The sequence below is a fragment of the Pristis pectinata genome, chromosome 5 (genome assembly GCF_009764475.1).
Source record: "Pristis pectinata isolate sPriPec2 chromosome 5, sPriPec2.1.pri, whole genome shotgun sequence".
NCBI classification, from domain to species: domain Eukaryota; kingdom Metazoa; phylum Chordata; class Chondrichthyes; order Rhinopristiformes; family Pristidae; genus Pristis; species Pristis pectinata.
Genome location: NC_067409.1, coordinates 105,498,983 through 105,521,668, shown reverse-complemented (window position 1 = coordinate 105,521,668; position 22,686 = coordinate 105,498,983). Strand labels below are relative to the sequence as shown.

At 39.5% G+C, this 22,686-nt stretch overlaps 1 protein-coding gene across 1 annotated transcript; it reads right to left on the bottom strand.

The window, feature by feature from the left end:
- Positions 1–1,434: 1,434 nt before the first annotated feature.
- Positions 1,435–21,669, bottom strand: LOC127571010 (vacuolar protein sorting-associated protein 4B-like). The gene is made up of 11 exons (XM_052016981.1): positions 21,463–21,669; positions 18,612–18,723; positions 17,695–17,842; positions 12,661–12,722; positions 12,091–12,210; positions 11,187–11,343; positions 9,945–10,093; positions 8,835–8,916; positions 6,528–6,747; positions 4,144–4,284; positions 1,435–2,248 (listed from the first exon to the last, which is right to left on the bottom strand). Exons 1-11 carry the CDS (start codon positions 21,487–21,489, stop codon positions 2,147–2,149), a joined length of 1,320 nt encoding a protein of 439 aa, XP_051872941.1. The 5' UTR covers positions 21,490–21,669; the 3' UTR covers positions 1,435–2,146.
- Between the last annotated feature and the right edge of the window lie 1,017 nt (positions 21,670–22,686).

The following is a 22,686-nucleotide window of genomic DNA, read 5'->3' as shown; positions in this document are numbered from 1 at the left end:
TACACCAGACATGTGAGTATATAGTCTGTCTTTATGTTAGTTTCGGGATCACTGTTGATGAGCAGAATTCTTACATAATATTTGTACCTGCAGCTGTGGGACAGAAGCCTCGAGTTAATATTTTTTCCAAAATAGTTCAAGAAGAGCATTTCATTCTGCTGCACTAAAACTAAAAGTCACAAGAATTTTAGAGATAATTGCACAGTCTCGACCTGTGAAACAGTTTGCCTGGGTGACCGGTTTGTAGAGCACCTGCACTCTGTCCACAATGACCATCCCAAGCTCCCAGCTGCATGCCATTTCAGCTCCCCTTCCCACTCCCATACCGATCTGTCCATCCTCGGCCTTCTCCACTGCCAGGGCGAGGTCTAACACAGCTCATATTCTGATTGGATAGTCTACCACCGAATGGAATGAACATTGAATTTTCCAATTTCAGGTAACCCTTACCTCCCGTGTTTCCCCTTCTCTCTTCCGATCCACCTCCGGTTCTCTCATTTTTGTTCCCTTTCCCGTATGCCCCTTTCATCCCGCTCCCCTTCCTAGTTCCACCCACCTACTACTCACACATTTCACCCACCCTATCCCCCTCCCATCTGGTTCCATCTGCCCTTCATCTCTCCTTCAATGGTTCCCATTACCACCCTCCTTATTTTTCCAGATTCCAGCATTTGTAACCCTTGTGTCCCTGCTGATTACCATCTAGACTCTGTCTCCACCTTCACCCTCTCCTCGTTCCGCCTGGCTCCACGTGCTTTTTGTTTTCTTGTTTGCTTCCACCTAACACCTACCTGCCCGTCTCCAAACTCCACCCCTAGTTGACTCCTTGTGCCAATCATCCTTCACCCCTCCTCAGTCTGCCCCTCCACCTCTTCCCTTTATATTGACTATATTCCCTTTTCACTCAGTCCTAATGCAGGGTCTCAACCCAAAACATTGTCAATTCCTTCTTCCCACCTCCGCCCCAACAGATGCTGCTCAACCTATTGAGTTCCTCCAGAGATTTGTTTTTTGCTCAAATGCTTATTGTCTTTACTTCTAACTGTGCAAACAACTTTCCTTCCACCTGTTTAGATCAGTAGGGAAGCAACACACTTCAGTCTATCCAATTTTATTCCACTCCTGCAACTACTGACCTGGAATACTGGAAGCACCTTGCACACAGTTGTTTCATCTGGTGATTCATCTACACTGGGGCTGCAGCCTAAGGAAATTAAAACTGCTGAGGTAGAGCAGAAGCGCTAGAATAGCAAGCTTCACAACAGCACATGCTGTTAATCATGCAACCCCAGATGGACTCATCTTACTTAACGTGCTGCAGACAGTTGACAAAATGGTCTCAGAACTTCTATTCGGCAATCTGAAGAAACAATCTAAAAATTACGACATGCCCCACTTTCTGAATTATGAGAAATTTGAAAAAAGTGCTCAGCATTAAGTAGATGCATTTTTTATTTACAAATAAACAGAAATTAAACTCACAGGATTTAAGATTCCATGACTTTTTAGGCATTTAATATTATTAAAAAAAATCTACTTGAGGGAGCTGCTCACCTCATTCATATTTCTTAGAATACAAATAACTAGATGCAAGTAGCCCAAGTTTCTCCATTACAAAGCTTAAGGTTTGTATTTTATGCACACCATTAGTAGAAAATCTTAGAGCGTACTTGAAGTACAATGAAGAGGTCCAAGCCCAAGGGCAGTACAACTATTACAGTTCATGTGCAATAGTCAGTTTAAATTACCCTATTCTCACTATTTGGAATGTATCACTAATAACCAAGATTATTTTACAGTCCATAGCAAGCCCAGCAAATTGGTATGTACAGGGTACTCAATGCATTTGAAAATATTCAGCTGTTCTTGTAAAAGCATGCTATACCCTTGATTGAGCCAGCAGTGTTCTCAACTTTTTTTCTATATGCATTGAGATATAGTTTCATGATAGGCACATGCAGACATTAAGATAATATGTAGACTTAGATCCAACTTTATACAAAGTCCCATGGCCTGATACACAAGAGTTAAGATTTTACAATATGAAGTAAAATAAATGTTCACTAGTGTATGTAATTGATTGAAGTGAATAGAAAAAAAGGAGGTACAAGAAAAAAAATTGTAGTGCAAATTATGTTCCTCTGGTTTAGCCTTCCTGACCAAAGTCTTCCGTGAATTTTTTCAATTTCCTCAGATCTTCTTCATTAACTGTTGGTTTTATGTGTGCTAATGACTGCAGCATATCAGGCTGTGGAAAAAGAGCAAAAATGATAAGGCATTGATAAGGACTTACAATCATCCCAGCACTTTCTTCATATTGCAATTTATTTTAAAAGATTTTCATTTGTTTCCCTTAGACTCCAAACTGTTGGAATTTATCACAGCTCTTTCTAAAACCTTTACATCTACAACACTTTTTCACTGTTTTAATACAAATTACATTTATTTGAATACAGAACCAAATACTTTACACTTCATAGATGGACAAGTTTAAACATCTATGTAAATGTTGACCCATCTAACAGCAAAGATTATTCCTCTTGCACTGGATTTGAAATGGTTAACAAAGAAACATGTATTTTATTTTTTTCTCCCATATAACTACATTGTTTTAACATTGATTTTGTTGAGACATGCTTCCCCCTCACACCTGATTTTCCTTTATTTCCCCAGGCCAATACAAATGAAGTATAAGAAAGGAAAAAATGGAACATCTTTAAGAAAAACTACGTAAAGACTGACTAACAAATACAGAAATATGAGAATGGGAGCAGAAACTTGCAAAAAAAAAAACTAGTTGAGAGAGCAAAACTAACAGAATCAGGGCATCAAAACCGGAAATCACTGAGAACCAATGGCCAAGAACAATACCATTAAAAATATGAAGTTTTAGTACTAAAGTAGTTGGGTTTAAACGCCATTTGAAGTCGTACATTTATTTCTATACAATCCATGATGCAGCAAAGATTCACATTAATACCAGGGCCTAGAATGGGATGAACTGAGGACAGATTGCATAGATTGGGTTTATATTTTCTTCAATATACATGATCAACCTATGACCTAATTGGGGTATTTAAGACTAAATTAGTTGGCTGGAGTGGGGAGTTGGGGGAGAGGGAGAAACCATATCTTTAGGTGGGAGAGTCAAAACAAGATGGCATTCCAAAATTGGAGGTGGACTGTTCCTGAATAAGACATGAAATCACTTTTTCACAATAAGGGTAGCCATAATCTTGAATTCCTCCAACTGTCAACCCACCTCAATAAACAGCTGTTATGGCTAAGCCTATTAAAAGTTTCAAAACATAGATTAAGAACAAAATAACTGAGGGTTACAGATGCAAGGCAAGCATTTGGTGTCCCCTGATCTATAGATCTATGGACCCAAGTATTGCACAAGACTGAAGTTAAACTGGTTCAAAACTTATGGGCTGGGAAGACAACAGATCTGTGATACGAGTTCTGGGAAAAAAAAGTCTTGGTTAAAAAAAAAAGAGATAAATGGAAACCTCAGATCTGAAGTCACTGCAAAAACATTGGCAAGGTGGAAAGGGGAAGTGAATTTTCTTAAAAACAGGGAGAAATAAAGACTGTTGGTACTGGTTTTGACACACCTGATCCGTTCTGATCTCAGAACCTAAATTTAGATCTGGTTTGCACATGTATGGAAGTCTACATTGAAATACCAGAAGAGTAGATGGGTGTGACCCTATCATTTGCCTCTGATCTCAGTAGCCTCCCAATTAATTGGAGTTTGAATGGGGAATATAGAATTTCGTGGCACTTTTTTTTTGATGGATGAGGTCATTTTTGTCAGGAAAATTATGTTTGTCATCATGAAATAAATATAAGCTTTTATATACTACACCTCATCATAGCTCACATTACCTAATTATTTTGAAGCAATTGAGGGCAAATTAAAATCATTGTTTTTGACTAGGTCAAGTTTCACATGTACTAAAAGATAGCCAATTCACTTATTATGCTGCCTAAATATTTTTACAACTACAGGTAGATGTTGCAAGCTTTGAACCAAATCACTTTGGTTAAGCATGCAAGATGATTTTTAACATGAGATTATTTGAACAACAACTAAAAAGTGGAGATATAATAATATCTGTAAAAATTAAAACAACTTGCCATGGAGACGACAGGCTCCAGAAGCTTATCCCCTGGAACATCTATCCAGGTCATCTCCAAAGCATTGGGATCACCTGGTGAACATGGAGTTAGGAGGTCATCCACAATCACGGATGGATCTGAATTTGAAGGACCTCTGACCTAAAAATTAAAAATAAAACAGATTATTCTTATCTAATGTCCTGTGCTAGAGTGAATTTAGTTGAATAAATTTAAGTTCAATGCTTTTTCTACATAGCAATCCGAGATGTTAAAACCTTATTTACCTAGCACCATTAATATAAAAAATATTCTAGTGTCACACAAGGAGATTAGGATATGTGGTCCTTCAGGTAGCTTCTAAGAGATGTCTTAAAGGATGAAAAATATGTAGAACGGGAGAGGGGTTTAGGAAGGGGCCAAGAGCTTGGAGCCGTGGTAGCTGAAAGCACAGTTGCCAATGGTGGAACAATTAAGAATAATCAAAAGATCAACATTGGTAGAGCACACATAGTCTCAGGGAGCTACTGCTCTGGAGTAGATTACAGAGATGGGGACAGACAAAACATTGAGGAATATTAAGATAGGGATGAGAATTTTAATATCATAATATTACCTAATTTACAACTGATGAAAGTCAGCAGCTACATGAGTGATGGGTAAAAAGGATAGTGCATGTTAGGATACAGACAACAAGTACTGGATAACCTCAAATTTATGGAGGGCACAACAAAGGTTGCAAGCTTGGAGTGGATTATAAATGTCAGGTTTAGAGATAATAAACAACATGAATTGATGTTTCAGCAGCATATTAGTTCATTTCCAGCTGAATGATGTGTCAAGGAGGCAGAAACCAGCAACTGTAATGGATGACATGGTAATGCAGTCCAAAACTCACCAAGGGTCAATTTGATTCCAAGACTGCAACAGTCTGGATTAGTTTCAGACATTAGTCTGAGAAAGCAATGGAACTGGGATCAGGAAACAACATTTGACTTGGGAATGGAGGACAATGGCATTAATCTCCAAAAATTCTATGTGGGGTAAATTTCTGCTCATCTCATACAGAATGTCAGACAAGTAGTCTGGCAATATACAGACAGTAAAGCAGTTAAGAAAGACAGTGGTGAGGTAGAGTTGTATGTCTGGGTGTCATCAGTATACAAACATAATGACACTGTGTTTTTGGATGATGTTACTGGTGGGCACTATGCAGGTGAGAAAATTTGGTGGTGGTGGTGATGGGGTGAGGGGGGTTGTCATAGAGGCTACAGTGAGAAAGAGAAGCTATTGCAGGTGATTTGAGAGACCAGAGAGACAAGAAAGGAACTGGGCTGCCGTGGCCCTTCCAAGCTGCATGCCAATGGGAGGCAATGGAGGATGCTGCAATTAACTGTGTTAAAAGCTGCAGACAGGTCAAAAAGGATAGATTACCTTCCTTCTCACAATCACAGAGGATACCATTATGATTTTGATAGGTGCTGTTGCAGCATGATGACAGCACAGAAATGTGATTGCAAGGAATTCTAGGAAAGGCATCCAAAAAATTTGGGAGACCGACAGCTGCTCTAGGACTCCAGGGAAAAGTGGAGTTGGGGGGGGGGGGCGCGGTTGTGGGTGGGGGGTGGAGAACAGGACTAAGAAGAGAAGGTGTTCAGCTGTTTAGTGGTGATAGGCTCAAGGGTGGATCTCATGGACAAAGTGGCCTGGGGAAGGGCATGAGGAGCAAACAAGAAAGAATACAAAAATGTGCAAGTTCAGAGCTCGAAGGGTGGAATCTGGAATCTTAAAAGTTTGAGCCAGTGGGATAGGGAATGGGAGCAAAGCAGAATAAACAGCTGACTGGATGGTTAGCCTACAGTGGCAGAGAAATTTTGACAGAGTCTAGACCAGGTCAGATGTTGCCCTAAACTGAAGAGAATAAATGTCAAATCAGACTGAACAGGAAGCTGGAAGAACAGGTCTTAATATCTGGCAGCAATCTGATAGCTAAGCAGCAGTATGGATACAAATGTGGAGGCAAAGGGATAAGATGGCTGCCAATGGTGTTTGTGTGGGAGGAGGAATATGTAAAAGGTCTACAGGATACTAGCCTGTCTTAAAAAGATATGAAAACAGAAACCTTCAGAGGAGGCACAATCTTTTTGTTCAACAGGTGTGAAAGAAATAACTCAAAAGCTGTGTTAGAGAATGGAAAAGAGAGATTAATTGGAGGCAAGCTCCTTAACAGTATGAGATGGTAGAGAAGGGAAACTAAATTTAAACCATGATATGGCACTTAACTAAAGGATATGGAGAAAGAATAAGAAAAATTCAATTTTAGGTAGTATAATTTCTTTATATTCATCTGTAAATGGAATGGCTTCATCTTTCCTAAAATTACTGGTAACCTTATTGTACCTTACCCTCTTGAAGTGAGTGGCTGACTGAACCTTCCTGACTGGTTGCATCAGAGCATCTCGTACTATGATACTGATGTCAGCCCCAGAATACCCATCTGTTTTTTTCGCAAGAATCCGGTAATCTTCATCAGACAGACTGTTTTGTGTAGTCCCAAGATGCAATTTAAACATCAAAGCACGAGCAGCCTGCTCAGGTAATGGGATGTAGATACGTTTCTCAAATCTGGAAAACATAATACAAGAAGGGATTGTTGTTAAAGGTACCAGTAGAAGGGATATTCATTAATCATCATACCTGTGAAACACAACAACCTGTCTGGCAAATATGGTGATTTGTTGGTAAACAGTGTCTTATGCTTGTAAGCTATGTTAAATTCTATACATTGCATCAAATCCATTTATCAGAATCACCTTACTAAATTGGATGTGGATAATAAATTGAATTCTTATTCAAAAAAGCAGGGGCAAAATTTAATCCACATCATAATTTCTATTTTTGTGAGTTGCTGTGCCATCAGAACAATTGGTCATCAAAATCTCATTTCACAAGAAATTGTTTACATGCAATGAAAAAAGATGCTGTGTATTATGATACCAAAATTACATTAGTAGCAGAGTGAATTAATATACTGTAATAGAAAATTCTCTGTTTCATAAAAATTTAAACAATCTCAAAACTGACATATAACCCTAAATTCTTAATGTAACTTATCCTTACATCATAATTAAAGATCAATGGGAAGAATACTTGATCAGATTTTTACTTCATATCATAGAAAGCCGCCTACACCGGGGTAATTTATAGTAGCCAATTAAGCTAATGATCAGAATATTTTTGGGATGTGGGAGGAAACCAGAGCATCAGGGGAAAATCCACACGGACACAGGGAGAATGGGCAAACTCCTTAGAATCAGCACTAGAGGTCAGAATTGAACCAGGGTTGCTGAGCAGTGATTCAGCTGCACTACCTGTGGAGCCCCTGTGCCACCAATTTCACTGACATTTCTGCACTGAATTTCTGGCATTAGTTAGAATTGCCATTAGATTTCAGGATTCACGTGCAAATTTAAGTTCCAAATTTACTGGGTGAGCTCTCCCAATTATTTCCTGAAATAATAGGACTGGGGATTTTATGGGAAAAACAGTGAGAATAAGATGATCTTCACATTTATAAATTGTCTTTAGACTGATGCCTCTAATCTTTTTTAATAACATTAGGGTGGTTTTAAAAAAATGCTTTGACATGTAATAGATTTGGAATGCTTCTGGATGTCAGGATATTCAGAAGCATTCCATAGTGTGATAGCTTTGTTAGATGGCAAAGCTGAGGGCATGGTTTTGCCATCTGTCAGTTCTGTGTGAGAGGTGTGTTTTGGCTCACTCAGGTTAACCAATTTCATCGTTTGAGGCCCACGCAAGACACGAGGCCTCACCACTCAGCTCCATGACAGTCTTGGCCAGCAAGGCTGGCCAGATGGACCTGTTAATTTTGTTGGCTGTAGGGAGTGTGAGTGATGCATGCAGCCATTCAGAAAAAACTGGGTCAATAGTTATGATGGAAAGGAATAACTACTTCTATTGTGGATGTTTTGTAATTTTAATAACCAATCTTGCAATAAAATCTCTCAGGCAGTGCATTCTAGGTACTGACCATTCTCTGGATGAAAAAGGTCCCCTCATAGTGGTACTCATTATTTCATATCCAAGACCCCACCATTTTTTACAATGTACAAATATTGTACAATGAACAATTACTGTATACCAGTTGTACAAATCGTGCAGAAAACAGACTTTGAATGTTGTTAAGAGAAAGTCATTTTAGTGATGCTAGTCTGTAATTTTTTACCAGTGCAGCACTTCACAAGGGGATGCTATCAGTTGTCTTAACAGGTTTGTCAAATAGAAGAGAAAGTGGCATCATTGTTCCATTCATCCAGAGAATCATATTAGTTTGATTGATCTTTGAATAGTTGCTATTTATAAGATAAGATATTTATTTATTAGTCACACGTACATCGAAACACACAGCGAAATGCATCCTTTTGCGTTACTGAGAATGTGCTGGGGGCAGCTCGCAAGTGTCGCCACGCTTCCGGCGCCAACATAGCATGCCCACAACTCCTAACCTGTATGGCTTTGGAATGTGGGAGGAAACCGGAGCACCCGGAGGAAACCCACGCAGACACGGGGAGAACGTACAAAACTCCTTACAGACAGTGGCCAGAAATGAACCCAGGTGGCTGGCGCTGTAACAGTGTTATGCTAAGCATCATTAAACATGCAAAAATAGTTCCACAAACAAACTTTACCTTCTTCTTATGGCAGAATCAAGAACCCATGGGATATTAGTTGCTCCAAGTACCAAGATTCCTTCATTATCTACTCCAACACCTGTCAAAAACAGCAGCAATTTTAATGTGTATTGTGCTTTATGTAGAATAGACAGCAGTAAGAATCACTAGTTTTGTAAGAATTTGAATAATGATGAGGAAATTTGTCTTTTCAGAAAACTCTCAAGTTAAATAAATTGGGACACAAGTTACATCTTAGTGTTAGATCTATATTAAAGTTCACAACTCTGTACTGGAGCAGAATGCCACATAGCAATGAAGTTATTTTTCCTAGCCTTTTACAAAAATATACTGGTTTCTAAAATTTTTGGAAGATAAGTGCTGCTTTAGAAGAACACTTTTGGTTTTACCTGGTGATTATAGCTTGCTAATAGACAAAGAAAAACTATGAAACTCTCTAATTATTTAGGATAAATGTTTCTTGGTGTATCTTATTTATTTAATAGAAACATTCAAGAGCCAACAAATTTAGAATGGCAGCTCAATATCTTAATAACAGTCAATCAAATATTTCACAAAACTGGGAGCAAAGACTGCTCTTACACCATGTCCTCAAATCCTTAATTTGAACTGTAATTTCATAAGAGTATATTATGAGGAAATAATAATAGAACTGAATTTGTTGCTATTTTCTCCCAACTTAAAATTCAAAATTAATCTGTGGTTGATAAAATCAAGAACATTTCTAAATAATTTACACTGATATTACATTGATTTGGACACCAAGAAGCCACTGTGCTATTTTAATAAACATGAAAGTTTTTTTTTAAAAGGTTAAAATACATAAACAGAAAAGCAAAGAACTACAGATGCTGGATGTGTGAAATAAAGGCAGAAAATAATAGAAATACTCAAGAGGTCAGTCAGCAACTGTGGAGCAAGTTAGAGTTAACATTACAGATCCTTCTGTTTTGATGAGGAGAAAGAATTTTTAGAAACCTTCCTCAAAAGTTGGTTGGACAGAGTCCACAATTAAGTAGAATGATGATGGTAAGAATGAATCTGATTTAAATCTTGCAATTCTCAAGTTTTATTCACAACTTTACAAACTCCCACAGATTTGCTTACCTTGCATCTGAACCAAAAACTCTGTTTTAATACGCCTTGCAGCTTCACTTTCATTTTCACTCCTCGAACCACAAAGAGAGTCAACCTCATCAATGAAGATAATTGAAGGCTTGTGTTCTCGGGCAAGCTGAAATAAATTCTTTACCAACCTAAATAATAAATATAAAATTTTCATTAAAAGCTATAGAAATTTTTGTTCTTGTGGCATACCTTACATAAATTCCAGAAACATAAAAGACCTGTAAGAAAGATCTCTGCATTTTCACTTTCTGTCCACAAACCTTATTTCCCATTTTCACATTTCTGGGTTAAGATTTACCCGTAGCAACCTTTCCCACTCGATTTTTTTTTGAGTCAACAGTGACAAAGCTGTGGCAGACTCTGGCCACTGGTGGTTTGCAGACTCAGTTTCTGAAATTTCTTTTCCATCCTGAAGCACATTTTGGAGACATTATCAGCAGTTATTGAACATATCTTATTAGAGACAGAGAGATGCAGCATGAAAACAGGCCCTTCAACCCACTGAGTCCACGTCAAGCATCAACCATTCATTTACACTAATCCTATTTTAATCCCATTGTTGGGTGTACCTTGAGCAATTTAGTATTACCACTCTTGCAAAGGAAGTGAAGAAACAATTTGAAAATATCAGAAAACATTTAATAAAAGAAAAATCAAATGTAATAAAACTAAAATGGGTGGTTTGGAAGAGAATGCCCATAAATATACAACACTTTGAGGAGTTCAGTCAACTTAGTACAATTTATGCCACTTCAACAGCAAAAAAAAATTGTTGACTGTAATTAGTACCATAAAACTCCATTAATCTGGTACCTTCAGGATTTTGGCAATGCTGGATTGGCAGATATTTTGGATTATCGGACATTATTCCCATTACTACTGCAAAACACATTTAACTTTTTTTTGTTGCAACGGAGTACAACAAATTTTGCAGTGCACATGATAAAAAGCTGTATGAAAAGAGCTACTTGCCAAAGATCCACATACCATTCCAACTGACCTCAAGTGAAAGCATGTTAATTTGGCATGTTCATTTCACTTTGAATTTGCTAATGGACCTGGAGTGACACAGCACCCAAAATAAGGTCTTCTTGTGCAAAAACCTCAACAAGACTTTTTTGTCACAAAGCAGGAAAATACTAAATAGTCCTTAACAATTCATAAACAGCTAGCAAATCAAATATATCAAATCTCTGTTCATTCAATATAATAGAAACTCACTTTTCACTTTCTCCAAGCCACTTCGATACCAGGTCAGAGGAGGAAATGGAGAAAAACGTAGAGTTGTTTGCTTCTTTTGCCACAGCCTTTGCCAGGTAGGATTTGCCAGTTCCAGGAGGGCCAAACAGAAGGATTCCTCTCCAAGGAGTTCGTTTACCTAGAGAGTGAGCCGGGGTGATGGTGGGTGGGAAGAGATAGTTTTACATTTTAATTCTAAAACCCTGTGCAAGAGAAAATCAAAACATTTGGAAGCTACATCAGGCACTATTCAAAGACTGGAAAAGTAACTTCTTATACTTCTAATGACACAGAAGGGCATCTGTCCCATCAAGTGCATGCCAGCTTCCAGGGAGCAACCCTATTACTCCCCTTCACCCTCTCCATATTTACTTGTATCCCTGCAATTTAATTCCCTTTCACACACGCCCATCAATTTGCCTTTGATTTTTTTTTCCCCCTCACTAACCCAGATGATTTACTGGATCTGATTAACATGCCAACATATCTCTGGGATTTGGGAGGAAACCAGAACACCAAGACAAAACCCATATGATTACAAAGAGAATGTGCAAACTCCATATAGAGACCTCCTGAGATCAGGATCAAACCTGGGCTCAAGGACTGCTGCGTCACTATGCTCCCTCTATTATGTGATACAACCTGGTGAAATGATACTGGAAATGAGAATAATGTTTCAACTGATCTGCTAAAGCAGCAGTGATCCTATTACATTGCCATTCAGTAACATAATAAAAATTACAGATAGGTAAAAATGGGTTGATACTTCAACACCAGAATTCTCCCTGGAAACCACATAGCACATTCTGATGTAACACATACCTCCTGCAAGCTTTTTTAATAAGATACAATGAGATTTTGGTACAGCAAAAAAAAAAACACCAACCTGTAAAGAGATGAGGAAACTTGATGGGTAAAATCACAGCTTCCTTAAGAGCTTCTTTGGCACCTTCTAGACCTGCAACATCATTCCAACCCACGTTTGGCTTTTCCATAACAATGGCACCTAAATAGTCAAAGGGAATTTATGAAGATCCAAGAAATAGAAGTTCAAAAGAGCTGAATTATGAATAATACTCAAAAAGAAAAATAAGGAAGTTCAAAACTTTTTTTTTAAAACTTCTCTTCTGGATAATAACATTTATCCACTAAGTTTCAGCACTGTCAGAGTCAATGAAATTTGCATAAAATTATAAGGAATAGAACATGTAGGGTTGATAAAATACTTGGTAAAAACACCTGGCAATTTTACATTTAATATACAGTCCTTTTATAAAATTGAAAAATCAAAACAAGGCTTGTAGGTCCTATGAGAATTTTTGACTTTTCATCTCGTCAGCAGAACTAAGGCTAGTTGGTCAGTAAACATCATGGCTGATAATTTCATACTGAGAGCTAAATGAGTACACCCAACTGAGTATGACAAAATAATAATTTGATAAGTTAGCCCAGTCACCTTGTAGTTGATTCTGTAATTTCTTCTTTTCCGAATTGTCAGCCTCTCCATCACTTTCATTCCTGCAACAGAAGTGCAAATAAAATCTGAAGGGAATTTTTTTCCCCACTATGCAATAAACATGATAACCATAAAAGTTAATATCAGAGGCATCAAATTAAAGGAACATTATATATATATATCCCAAACCCTTTACGACACAGCAATGATGGAATGCAGGCTCAATTAATTCCCCGTGTGGGAGATAGGGACGTTAACCAACTCTCAAGGATGAAAAAGGAAGCAAAAATGGAAGAGTAATCCTTGATCCACATATTCTTCTGATACCCAATCTCAGTGGAATGACTCTTCTCCACGAGCTGTGCTATGTCAATGAAGGCTAGAAAGCAAATAAACACTCAAGAAAACATAGATGTTCTGTGTTGTCATTTGGCCTTGGTGCTCAGTCATGTGACAAAATAAATAAAATGCATTTTTATTTTTTTGTGGCCTAGTGGTATCTGTTCCCCAATGATCATCTCATCACATGAATGCCAGCTTCCCAGGGAGCTCTCATGTTTTTATCATAAGGGAATCTGTGGGATTCCTGCAAGAATCTGATTGGCGAGACCCCTGCACAATAAAAAGCAGACTGCAATCACATCAAAACATTCCTTTCAGTTTTAAAATACTTAATCTCTTTTTTAAGGACACATATCCACCTGGCATCTTCAACCTTCTCCAGCCCTAACAAGATTGGGCAGGGGAAAGGGGAGGGAGAAAAATAGAGGTTTAGAGGGGAGGTGAGAAAGAAGTTTCTCAGCCAGAGCAATAAAAAACAAACAGCTGGAAGAACTCAGCGGGTTGAGCAGCATCTGTAGGGATGAAGGAATTGTCGGTGTTTCGGGTTGAGACCCTGTATCAGGACTTTAGTGTCCCAACCCTGCATTTCTTGCTCCAACTCGGTCTTTTCCCAGGGAAGGGGGATCAAGAAATAGAGGGCATAAGTTTAAGGTGAAAGGGGAAACATTTAATAGGAACTTGAGGGGAAACTTTTTTTTGACACAAAGTGTAGTATGTATGTGGAATGAGCTGCCAGAGGAAGTGATTGAGGCAGGCATAATAACTTTTAAAAGACAGTTGGACAGGTACATGGATTGGAAAGGTTCAGAAGGTTATGGGGAAACACTGGCAAATGGGACTAGCTTGGATGAGGTATCTTGGTTCGCATGGACCAGTTGGGCTGAAAGGCCCGTTTCCATGCTGTACAACTCTATGGACTATCTCCCCTCCTCAGCCTCCAAATCCTGCACTTCCTTCTAATCCTAAAGTTCCTTTATGCCTCTGCCTACATTCAGCAATTTCACCAAGAATTCCTCATTTCCTTATTTGTGTTGAATCCTTAAGCTACCTTGTTCCATCCCAATATTCCTAATAAAGCTGATCTTCCTGATTGCTGCCCTTACACAGCTCTGTTATACTTCACAAATTGTGCAGGAAACAATCCAAAAATAGCAAAGGCACCACAAACCTGAAAGAAAAGCATACAATACTGGAAACCTTTTAAGATCAGGCTATATCTTTGGAAGGACAGACAATACATTCCATTCTCTCAATCTGCTGAAGGTTTTTAGCATTTTCTGTTCTTGTGAATTAATGAAGTCTGCGCAATGAGTTATTTCATCATTGTTCATGTCCAACACAAACTGGAATTGAGCAGTTGAAGCTACTTGGATAACTATCGCTTGACTCTTTATTATGGGTAGCAACACTGACTGTGCAAGTAAAGAATTGAACAGTCATACTGAAGAGAAGATTTCAAGAAGTCTTCATACTGGCCATTTAATTCTAAATCTGAGAACTGACTGCAAATGTTTTTAAGATTTTATATCCATTTCTGAATTCAGACGAAGACTTGCTCTTTTACAACAAAATATATTCCTGTCTTCAGTTTATATGTTGAGACTAAAGTGGTTTAGTAGTAACAGCCTTCCTCCCTATAAACATAAGTAAATCCTGCAGCACAGGGATATTGAATTAGCTTCATATTCCACTGCCCATTCTCTTTCACCTATTCAAAATAAAAACCTGTAATTTATCTGTGCAAAACAATCTAAGAGTTTCACATTCTCAAAATATCCTACCTATAACTTCTTCCACAAGTGGCTGCATTGGATATACACCCTGTTTTTATTTCCTATCCACATACACCCCATTGAATTCCTCACTTTTTAAACCTCCATCTGGTTAATCCTAAAGCTCTTTTACAGAGAACCAACCCTATCTACTGTTTTTTCATGGTACATTCTTAATTCTGGTAATAACCCTCAAATCATTTCTGCATTCTCTCTCTCTAGTATGAATAATGAATCCTAGTATTTTTCTGGAACTTTTATTTCCCATTATCAATATCATATGTTGAAGACCAGGGAGGTTTTACTATCTCAATAGTAAGATATGATAATAAAGCATTAATGCAGCACTCCATTGCTATTGCAATCAAGGCTATCAACAAGATTTTTCAATATTGTTTACAATCTGAAATGGAAAACCATACAACTAAAAATACCTATTTATTTTTAAATGCTGAATTAACGTTAAGAAATTAATAACTTATTTTATTATTTTGAAATCAACAATACTAAGGTGATATCTTTAATACTTTGAATGTTTTTACTTTTCACTCCAGAGCCGATGTATTTTTTTTAAATTTGCTCTCCGGATATAGGTTATCCTGACATGCTGCATTGTTAGAGGTAGGGGAAATAGATTGCCTTCTTCATCTATAATAGCACTACTGATGCTCTCACAATGATACAGAATTCCTGCATCTATCCTGGAATCTCTAGCCAAGCTGCTTCAGTGGAGCCAAGGATTTGCATCTACCAGAAATGGTGACAATTGTTTTTTGTGAATGTAGCATATTCAAAACAAACGTCTAACTCAGAGAATTGCAATCTATCTGTCTGCTTTCAATCAGGAGTAAAGTGAGAAAGAACTGCAAAGAATACTGTCTAGCAGCATTTAAGTTACTAAGAAACAGAAGAAGTAAGCCATTCATGCTTGCTCTACCATTGAAAATATCATGGCTGAATTTTTACCTCAGTTCCACTTTTCTGCACTGAGCTCATATCCCTAGATTCCCTTCATATCTAATAATTTGTTGATCTCTGCCTTGAATATACACAGCAACTAAGCCTCCATGTCCCTCTTGGTCAGAGAATTCCAAAGATTTACTTCCCTCTGTGAGAGGAAATTCTTTTTCATCTCAGTCCTGAATTTTGGGATTGTGACCCCTAGTTTTAGCCAGCCAGTGGAAACATTAACTCTGTCAAGTCTCGTAACAATTTTGCATGTTTCAATGATATCACCACTCACTTCTTTAAACTCTGTAAGAGTATAGGCACAGTCATCTGAGTATCTCCTCAGGTGACAAACCCCCATCCCTGATATCAATACAGTGAACCTTTGCTGCACTCCATTCAATGCAAGTATATTTTGCCTTTGGTAGAACTGAACGCAATATTCCAGATGTGGTCTCACCAGGGCTCTGTATAACTAGAGCAAGACATTTTTATTTGTGCACTCGAAAACTTCTGCAATAATGACCAACGTGCAGTTTACTCTCATAATTGCTTGCTGTACATGCACGTTCATTTCCAATGATTTATGTAAAATGACACTTGCTTACTAATTGCCTGTTTGGGTTCTTCTTGCTCGATTCAGAAACTGTAGTGTGAAATGTTAGCGACATCTGCTTAACTTAAAGAATGAGTATGACAAAATACCTGCGGAACAACGACAGATGAAACTTAACACTGCCAAATATAAAAAAACTGTGCAAAGGGGAAACAAGGGACAGGCACAGTAGTGTAGCGGTTAGCATAATGCTATTACAATGCCAGCGACCCGGGTTCAATTCCCGCCACTGTCTGTAAGGAGCTTGTACGTTCTCCCCGTGTCTGCGTGGGTTTCCTCCGAGTGCTCCAGTTTCCTCCCACATTCCAAAGACGTATGGGTTAGGAAGTTGTGGGCATGCTATTTTGGCACTGGAAGTGTGGCGATACTTGCTGGCTGCCCCCAGAACACTCTACGCAAAAGATGCATTTCACTGTGTGTTTCAATGTACATGTGACTAATAAAGATATCTTAACTTCAATTCATGAAGAATTTTGCAATAGCCAAATAAGAGTCAATGGTTTTACAGCAGTTCAAGCTCAACATTTCCATCTGATACAGAGTGGTGATCAGAATCAAATGTCGATTTATGCAAAGAACAGTAGATTACAACTCACTGAGTTGTTATCAAACTGTACAGTTTCCCAGTCACACTGTTCCTTCGAGTACCATTTACGGTCCTGACTACCATGACTTCAGTATGACATTCAAGATCCAGTTCCAGTTAGAGACGAGCCATGAAGGAGATTCACAATATAGAAAAAATTGAATGAGATGGAAAGACAGGAAATACCTAGACCATAGAAAAGCAAAATATTGCAGATGCTGGAAATCTGAAATAAAATTCAGAAATAATCAGCAAATCGGGTAACATCTGCAGAAAAATAAAAAGTTAAATATTCCAGATCTAAAACCTTAACATGGATTTTCTCTTTCCAAGAATACAGCCGACTTACTGACATTTGGGCATTCAGCCTGAAGATAAGGTAACTGTACGTCATTTTTGTGGAGAAGTGCAGCTTATTTTTTCCCAGATCATACTATATAACTGTGTGTAGTACAAAAAAACTTTTGTTAGCCAAGAATACTGACAATGAGATGTAAATTGTCACTTGTGGTTCCACAGATGTGCACTACCCATCTACTGTCTGGCTAGTGGACACAGTGACAAGGTGAATGATTTCCAAGATGACGAATATAAATGACATCTGGAAACAGAAGAAATATTTAGTGCTGAAAGGATGGAGTGAGGTTTTGGGACTTCTTTGGACAGAAGAAAATGAACTGACTAGTGTTCCTTATCCATTATTATCCTGCAAATTATGCTTGCAAATTAGAGTACTTATCTTGTCATAGTAGTAAGACAAATATACCTACCCCTTATCATTATTCGAGTTGTTCTCTTCAATAGGCTTCTTAACCTTTTGTGTTTTTTGCAGATATTCCTTCAGTTTTTCAGCTCGATCAAGGTATTCTGTACACTTAGCACGAAGGCTTTCTTTTGCTTTTGCACCTTGAGCTTCGTCTAACATTTATGAAAAAAATAAAATTATTTTCCATCCACTGAAATTACAAGGCAAAATACTGTTTACTAACATCATGAAGATCATCTTGCTGTGCTACTCTTTTTTTTGCATCTTTGAGAATCCTGTGAACTCTAATTGGGAAAGTCTGAATGAAATTGTTCATTAAATTACACCATCCTTTGCTCATCTTGAAGCAAGACAATTATCCCACCAGTTCACCCCCAAACTCCCCCCCACCCCATATAACCAAGTTCTTTCACATCTAGTTGTTGTTTAGAGACTGAGAGGCAAGAACAAAATAAAACAGAAAGGCATCCATTCCCCACAAAATGGGCAGAGTTCAAAATTACATTGAATTTACTGTCTTTCAGACCATCCTGATCTAACCCTATTAACAAATTCTCCTATCACTTTCTTCTCATTTAATTATCAAGCCTCTTCTCCACTGAATCTTTGTGTATTTCAACTGCTAAGCGATGGTACATTTCAGCTTCTAACCATCCCAAGAAGTTTATTCAAAATTTCCTTTTTAATTTAATAAGCTATATTAATGACACTTAGCTTTGGCCTAACTGTAGCTTAGGTTTCACAAGCCCCCATCAAATCTTCTCATAACTTTAAAGATTTCCATCAGCGGGCAACATGTGAGAATTTTTGAAAAAATGTTACTTGATTTCCTACTGGAGTTTAAAAAATACGATAAGAACTTTTGTTGAAAAATCTGCAGTGTAATGTAATGAGTAGAAATCCTTTAATAAAAGTGCTTACATTTAACAACATGCAAAAAGTATTGCACTGCACACTGGTACAACCGTAGGGCTTCTTCAAAGTTTCCAGCTTTATCTTCTTGAGCTGCTTTGCTAGCAAGGTCAATACCTTTCTATGAAGAAAAACAGATTTGAACAATTAATTTAATGCAAGGCTTTATTGGCTTCTTTTAACCAAAACCAATGAACCTGTCCAAGGTTAAATGATTGAATCTTTATGATTTTGATGAGGAAGCATACTATTTCTTACATCGACACAAGAAATTTCAAACTTATTCTTTATGGATGAAAAATGTTATTCAGCCTATTATCACTAACACATCCAGATCGGCTTTGAAGCCTTCTATTGAGGATCTAATCTAGCTCTTGCTGAAAAGGGTGAGTTGCTATTATATAAACAAAAAAACAAAAGGTGATGCTGGAACTCTGAATTAACAAAAACAAAAAGCTACCTATACTCAGAGGGTCAGGCAGCATCTGTGGAAAGAGGAGAAGAAAGTTAATGTTTCAGGTTAATCATTTTCATGAATAGATGTGTGTGTGAAACCAAGTCCCAATGAAAAGTTGAAACACACATCAACTAAAACTGAACCTATTCCATTAGCACCATAATTTTCATACACATGAAATACACTCTTGTGATCTCCTAATTTAACCACCAATGTCTGTGCCTTCAACTACAAATGTCCTTCTCTCTCTCTCCTCTTTCTTCCTTTCAAGATGCTTCTTAGAATCTCTCTCTGATCAAGCCCTTTGTCACAAGCCCCAATATTTCTCAATGTGACTTCATACCCTTTCGAAAACCTAAACATTCCTTTGAAATATCTTTGGGAATTTTTGCTGTATTAAAAGATGCTATATTAATAGAAGTTACTACTTAATAGATTAAATCAGTTAAACATCTGAATACAGAACTGTCTTGGAAAGTATGAATATTCATTGAGCACTGTTCAGAGCCTAAATCACATCACTTCCAAAAGTGGTTTCAGAAACAAATGATACAACGAATTTCCCCATGATTGAGGAAGATGTTGTTTTGCAATTAGATGAGGGATAAAAATTGACCAGAATATTTTCCATTCACCTGAACAAGGATAAGGTTTTGGTTTAACATTTCACCCACCCTTCAAAACATTACAACTTCCTCAATTGTGCATGGAAATAATGTCTAGATTTCATGCTTAAGTCTTCCAGTGGGACCTGAAACAATTTCCTTCCATTTCAAAGATTAAAAAAAAACTAGTCAATGAGGTTATTGGTAATACTCAATAATGAAGGGATAGAATTCATAAATGGGTGTTGCCTAGAGGGACTGCATTCCATTTTGTTAACCTTATGCTGAAGTATCGCAGGTTAGAAAGCAAATTGCCATGACTTGGAAAACACTGTTTTCAGGGACAGTGAAAAGAATATAACAATATCAAAAGATAAGTACTCTTAAAAATTACAGTTTTGGGATTGAGGGAGAAAATTAATGATATAACCTTTTGACACAGGCTTGATCATGTCAATGGTCCTTGTAAACCATAAAACACTTGTGATTGGGAGGAGCAGATGCATCTTTCTTCTGTGGTTCCAGGAGGGGAGTACTGAAGGGTTATTGGGAATGGAAGGAGCATAACTGACAGCAATCTCAAATACGTAAACGGATAAACCAGACTCAAGCATTTACACAAAAGGATTCAGACATTTCTTTTCAGATTTTGGTTGCCTGTTTAGGGATGATGTATAAAATGTCAATGTATACTTTAAGAAACAAGCATCCTGATTAAATAGACAATTGAACTTAAAAATAACTTTGGTTGGGCCACATTTGGAGTGCCATGTCAGTTTTGACCATCATGCAGTAAATATAGATATAGAGACATTTTCTGTATTTCCAACCTAGCAATGGGAAGCACAGAACCAGAAGAAAGAATACAAATCATTAACAAATCTGACCTGGAATTCAGGAGAAACATCTTTACCAAGAAGGTATCAGAATATTTGTACTCTTGCAAACAGTACAAAAACTTATGAAAACTCTAACAAAAAACGTAACTGTATGGAAAATGCACCTCTCCAGCATCTGTGGAGCGAGAAAAAAGTGTTAACCTTTCAGGTGGATGACTCAAAGATCATTGACCTGAAACGTTTAACTCTTTCTTCTCTCTAAAAACGTTGCCTTAGATTTCAGACACACAGCGTTTGCAACTTCGGCTTCCTAAAGTAAATGTTTGAGATGGGAAGAGAAGGACGCATGGATAGGACTAGGACCAGGAATGGGAAGAGGTCCATGAGGAGCATAAAGACTGGCGTGAACATTTTTTGGGGGGGGGGCGAACGGGGGCTTTCTGTTTTCTCATGCAACAAACGATCGACTGGAGGAACTCAGCGGGTCGAGCAGCATCCGTAGGGGTGGGGAGAGGAACTGTCGGAGTTTCGGGTCGAAACCCTGCATCAGGACAGAGTGGAGGGGGGAAGATGACCGGCATAAAGATGAATCATGTGTTGTCATGGAGTGACTCTGCGCCTGGCCCTCGCCGCACCCACCGTACGTCCCATCCCCTCCCTCGGCACTGCACTACGGCTGTAAGACTGGGACCGCTGGTACATTTCCAGTTCCCTCTCCTCTATTCCCCTTTTACTCTTCCTGGTCGCAGGGCCCTTTAACTCACCGCGGGCCGCTGCTGCCCTCCGCACCTCGCTCGGGAAGGCTTGAACGCTCACGCCGCACCCACTCTCTGGGTTGCCGGCATCTGACAGAGGGCCCGCTCCCCGCCCACCCCGACCCCTTGACCACCCCCCTCCCCCAGATCCGGGCCCGGGCCAGCTGGGCGCCGGCCGGCCGCCACCCTTCAGTATCGCCTCACCTGCAAGTTGTTGCTGTGGGCAGCCATTTGGCCCCCCTACACCCGTCCGTCCGAGCGGTGAGAGCGAGGCCAAGCTCCGAGACGGGCTGACAACCAGCGCCACCCTCACCCGCCCGCTGGATCAGCGACCACCGCCGCCGCCGCCGCTTCTCCGGGCAGCCGCCAACTTCCCCCTCACACACAGCGCACCGAGCAACTTCCGCGTCCAAAATGGCGGCGCGCTTCTGGCACCAAGCCCCGCCCCCGCGTCTACGTCAGTCGGGCACCAAGCCCCGCCCATGCATCAACATCAACGCGGCCCCAAACCCGGTCCCCGCGGCAACGTCAGCCGCGCACCAAGCCACGCCCCCCGAGTCTACGTCAGCGCGGTACCAAGCCCCGCCCATGTATCAACATCAGCGCGGCCCCAAACCCGGTCCCCGCGGCAACGTCAGCCGGGCACCAAGCCCCGCCCCCGCGGGAACGTCAACTGGGCACCAAGCCCCGCCCCCGCGGCACCAAGCTCCGCCCCTGTGGCAACGTCAGCCCGGTGGGCGCCAAGCCCCGGGATGAGCACGGTGATCGGCACCGGCTTGCTGTCGCTCCCGCCGTGAGCGCGCCCGTCACACTGGGCACGCGCTTCGGTGGGCGCGCACGCGTACTTCCGTTCTTGGGCTGCTCGGCGGTGGTTCGCTGCCACTTCGGCCCCCGAGTGACTCTGGAGTCTGTGGTTGTAGCCTCAGGGTGGTGTTCGCGCCCGGGCTCCCTGTATTCTGGTCACTGAGACCCCAGGAGCTCAGCACCTGCCTGCATGCTGCTGCACCACTTTGTCTTGAAGCACAGAACCATCTGGTCCCTCAGGTAGACGGGAAAGACTGCGTGCCAGTAATTGAAGAGCAGAGGAGCAATCGCTGGCGAGGGAGACCAATATTTATTCCTAATTGGACATTGCAAAACATTGATGTCCTCTTTCCTGTACCTCCATGTTGGAATCACTCAATTACGTTTGTGTCTTTGCCACAATACTGCAATGTTTTTTTCCAAAGACAAATAATATTCTTTGTGAATTTGGTAAAGGTATTGATAGTGTGAATGTGTAGTTGAAAACTCGTATTAGGGTCATTATGACATATTGGTTGTAAGCAATTAAGCGGTGTAAAACAATTACAGGGAGAACAATGTATGTGATTAAGACCAAAAGCCATGGTTTTATTTCTCTGTTATATAAGACCACTGTTAAGACAT

Excerpts from the sequence above, each read along its gene's own strand:
- LOC127571010 (XM_052016981.1), bottom strand. The coding sequence starts at position 21,489 with ATGGCTGCCCACAGCAACAACTTGCAG. Across the intron at positions 17,843-18,611 it reads CTTTTTGCATGTTGTTAAAT|ACGAAGCTCAAGGTGCAAAA; the intron begins GTAAGCACTTTT and ends CATAAATGTTAG. Across the intron at positions 8,917-9,944 it reads GTTTTTGGTTCAGATGCAAG|GTGTTGGAGTAGATAATGAA; the intron begins GTAAGCAAATCT and ends TGTTTTTGACAG.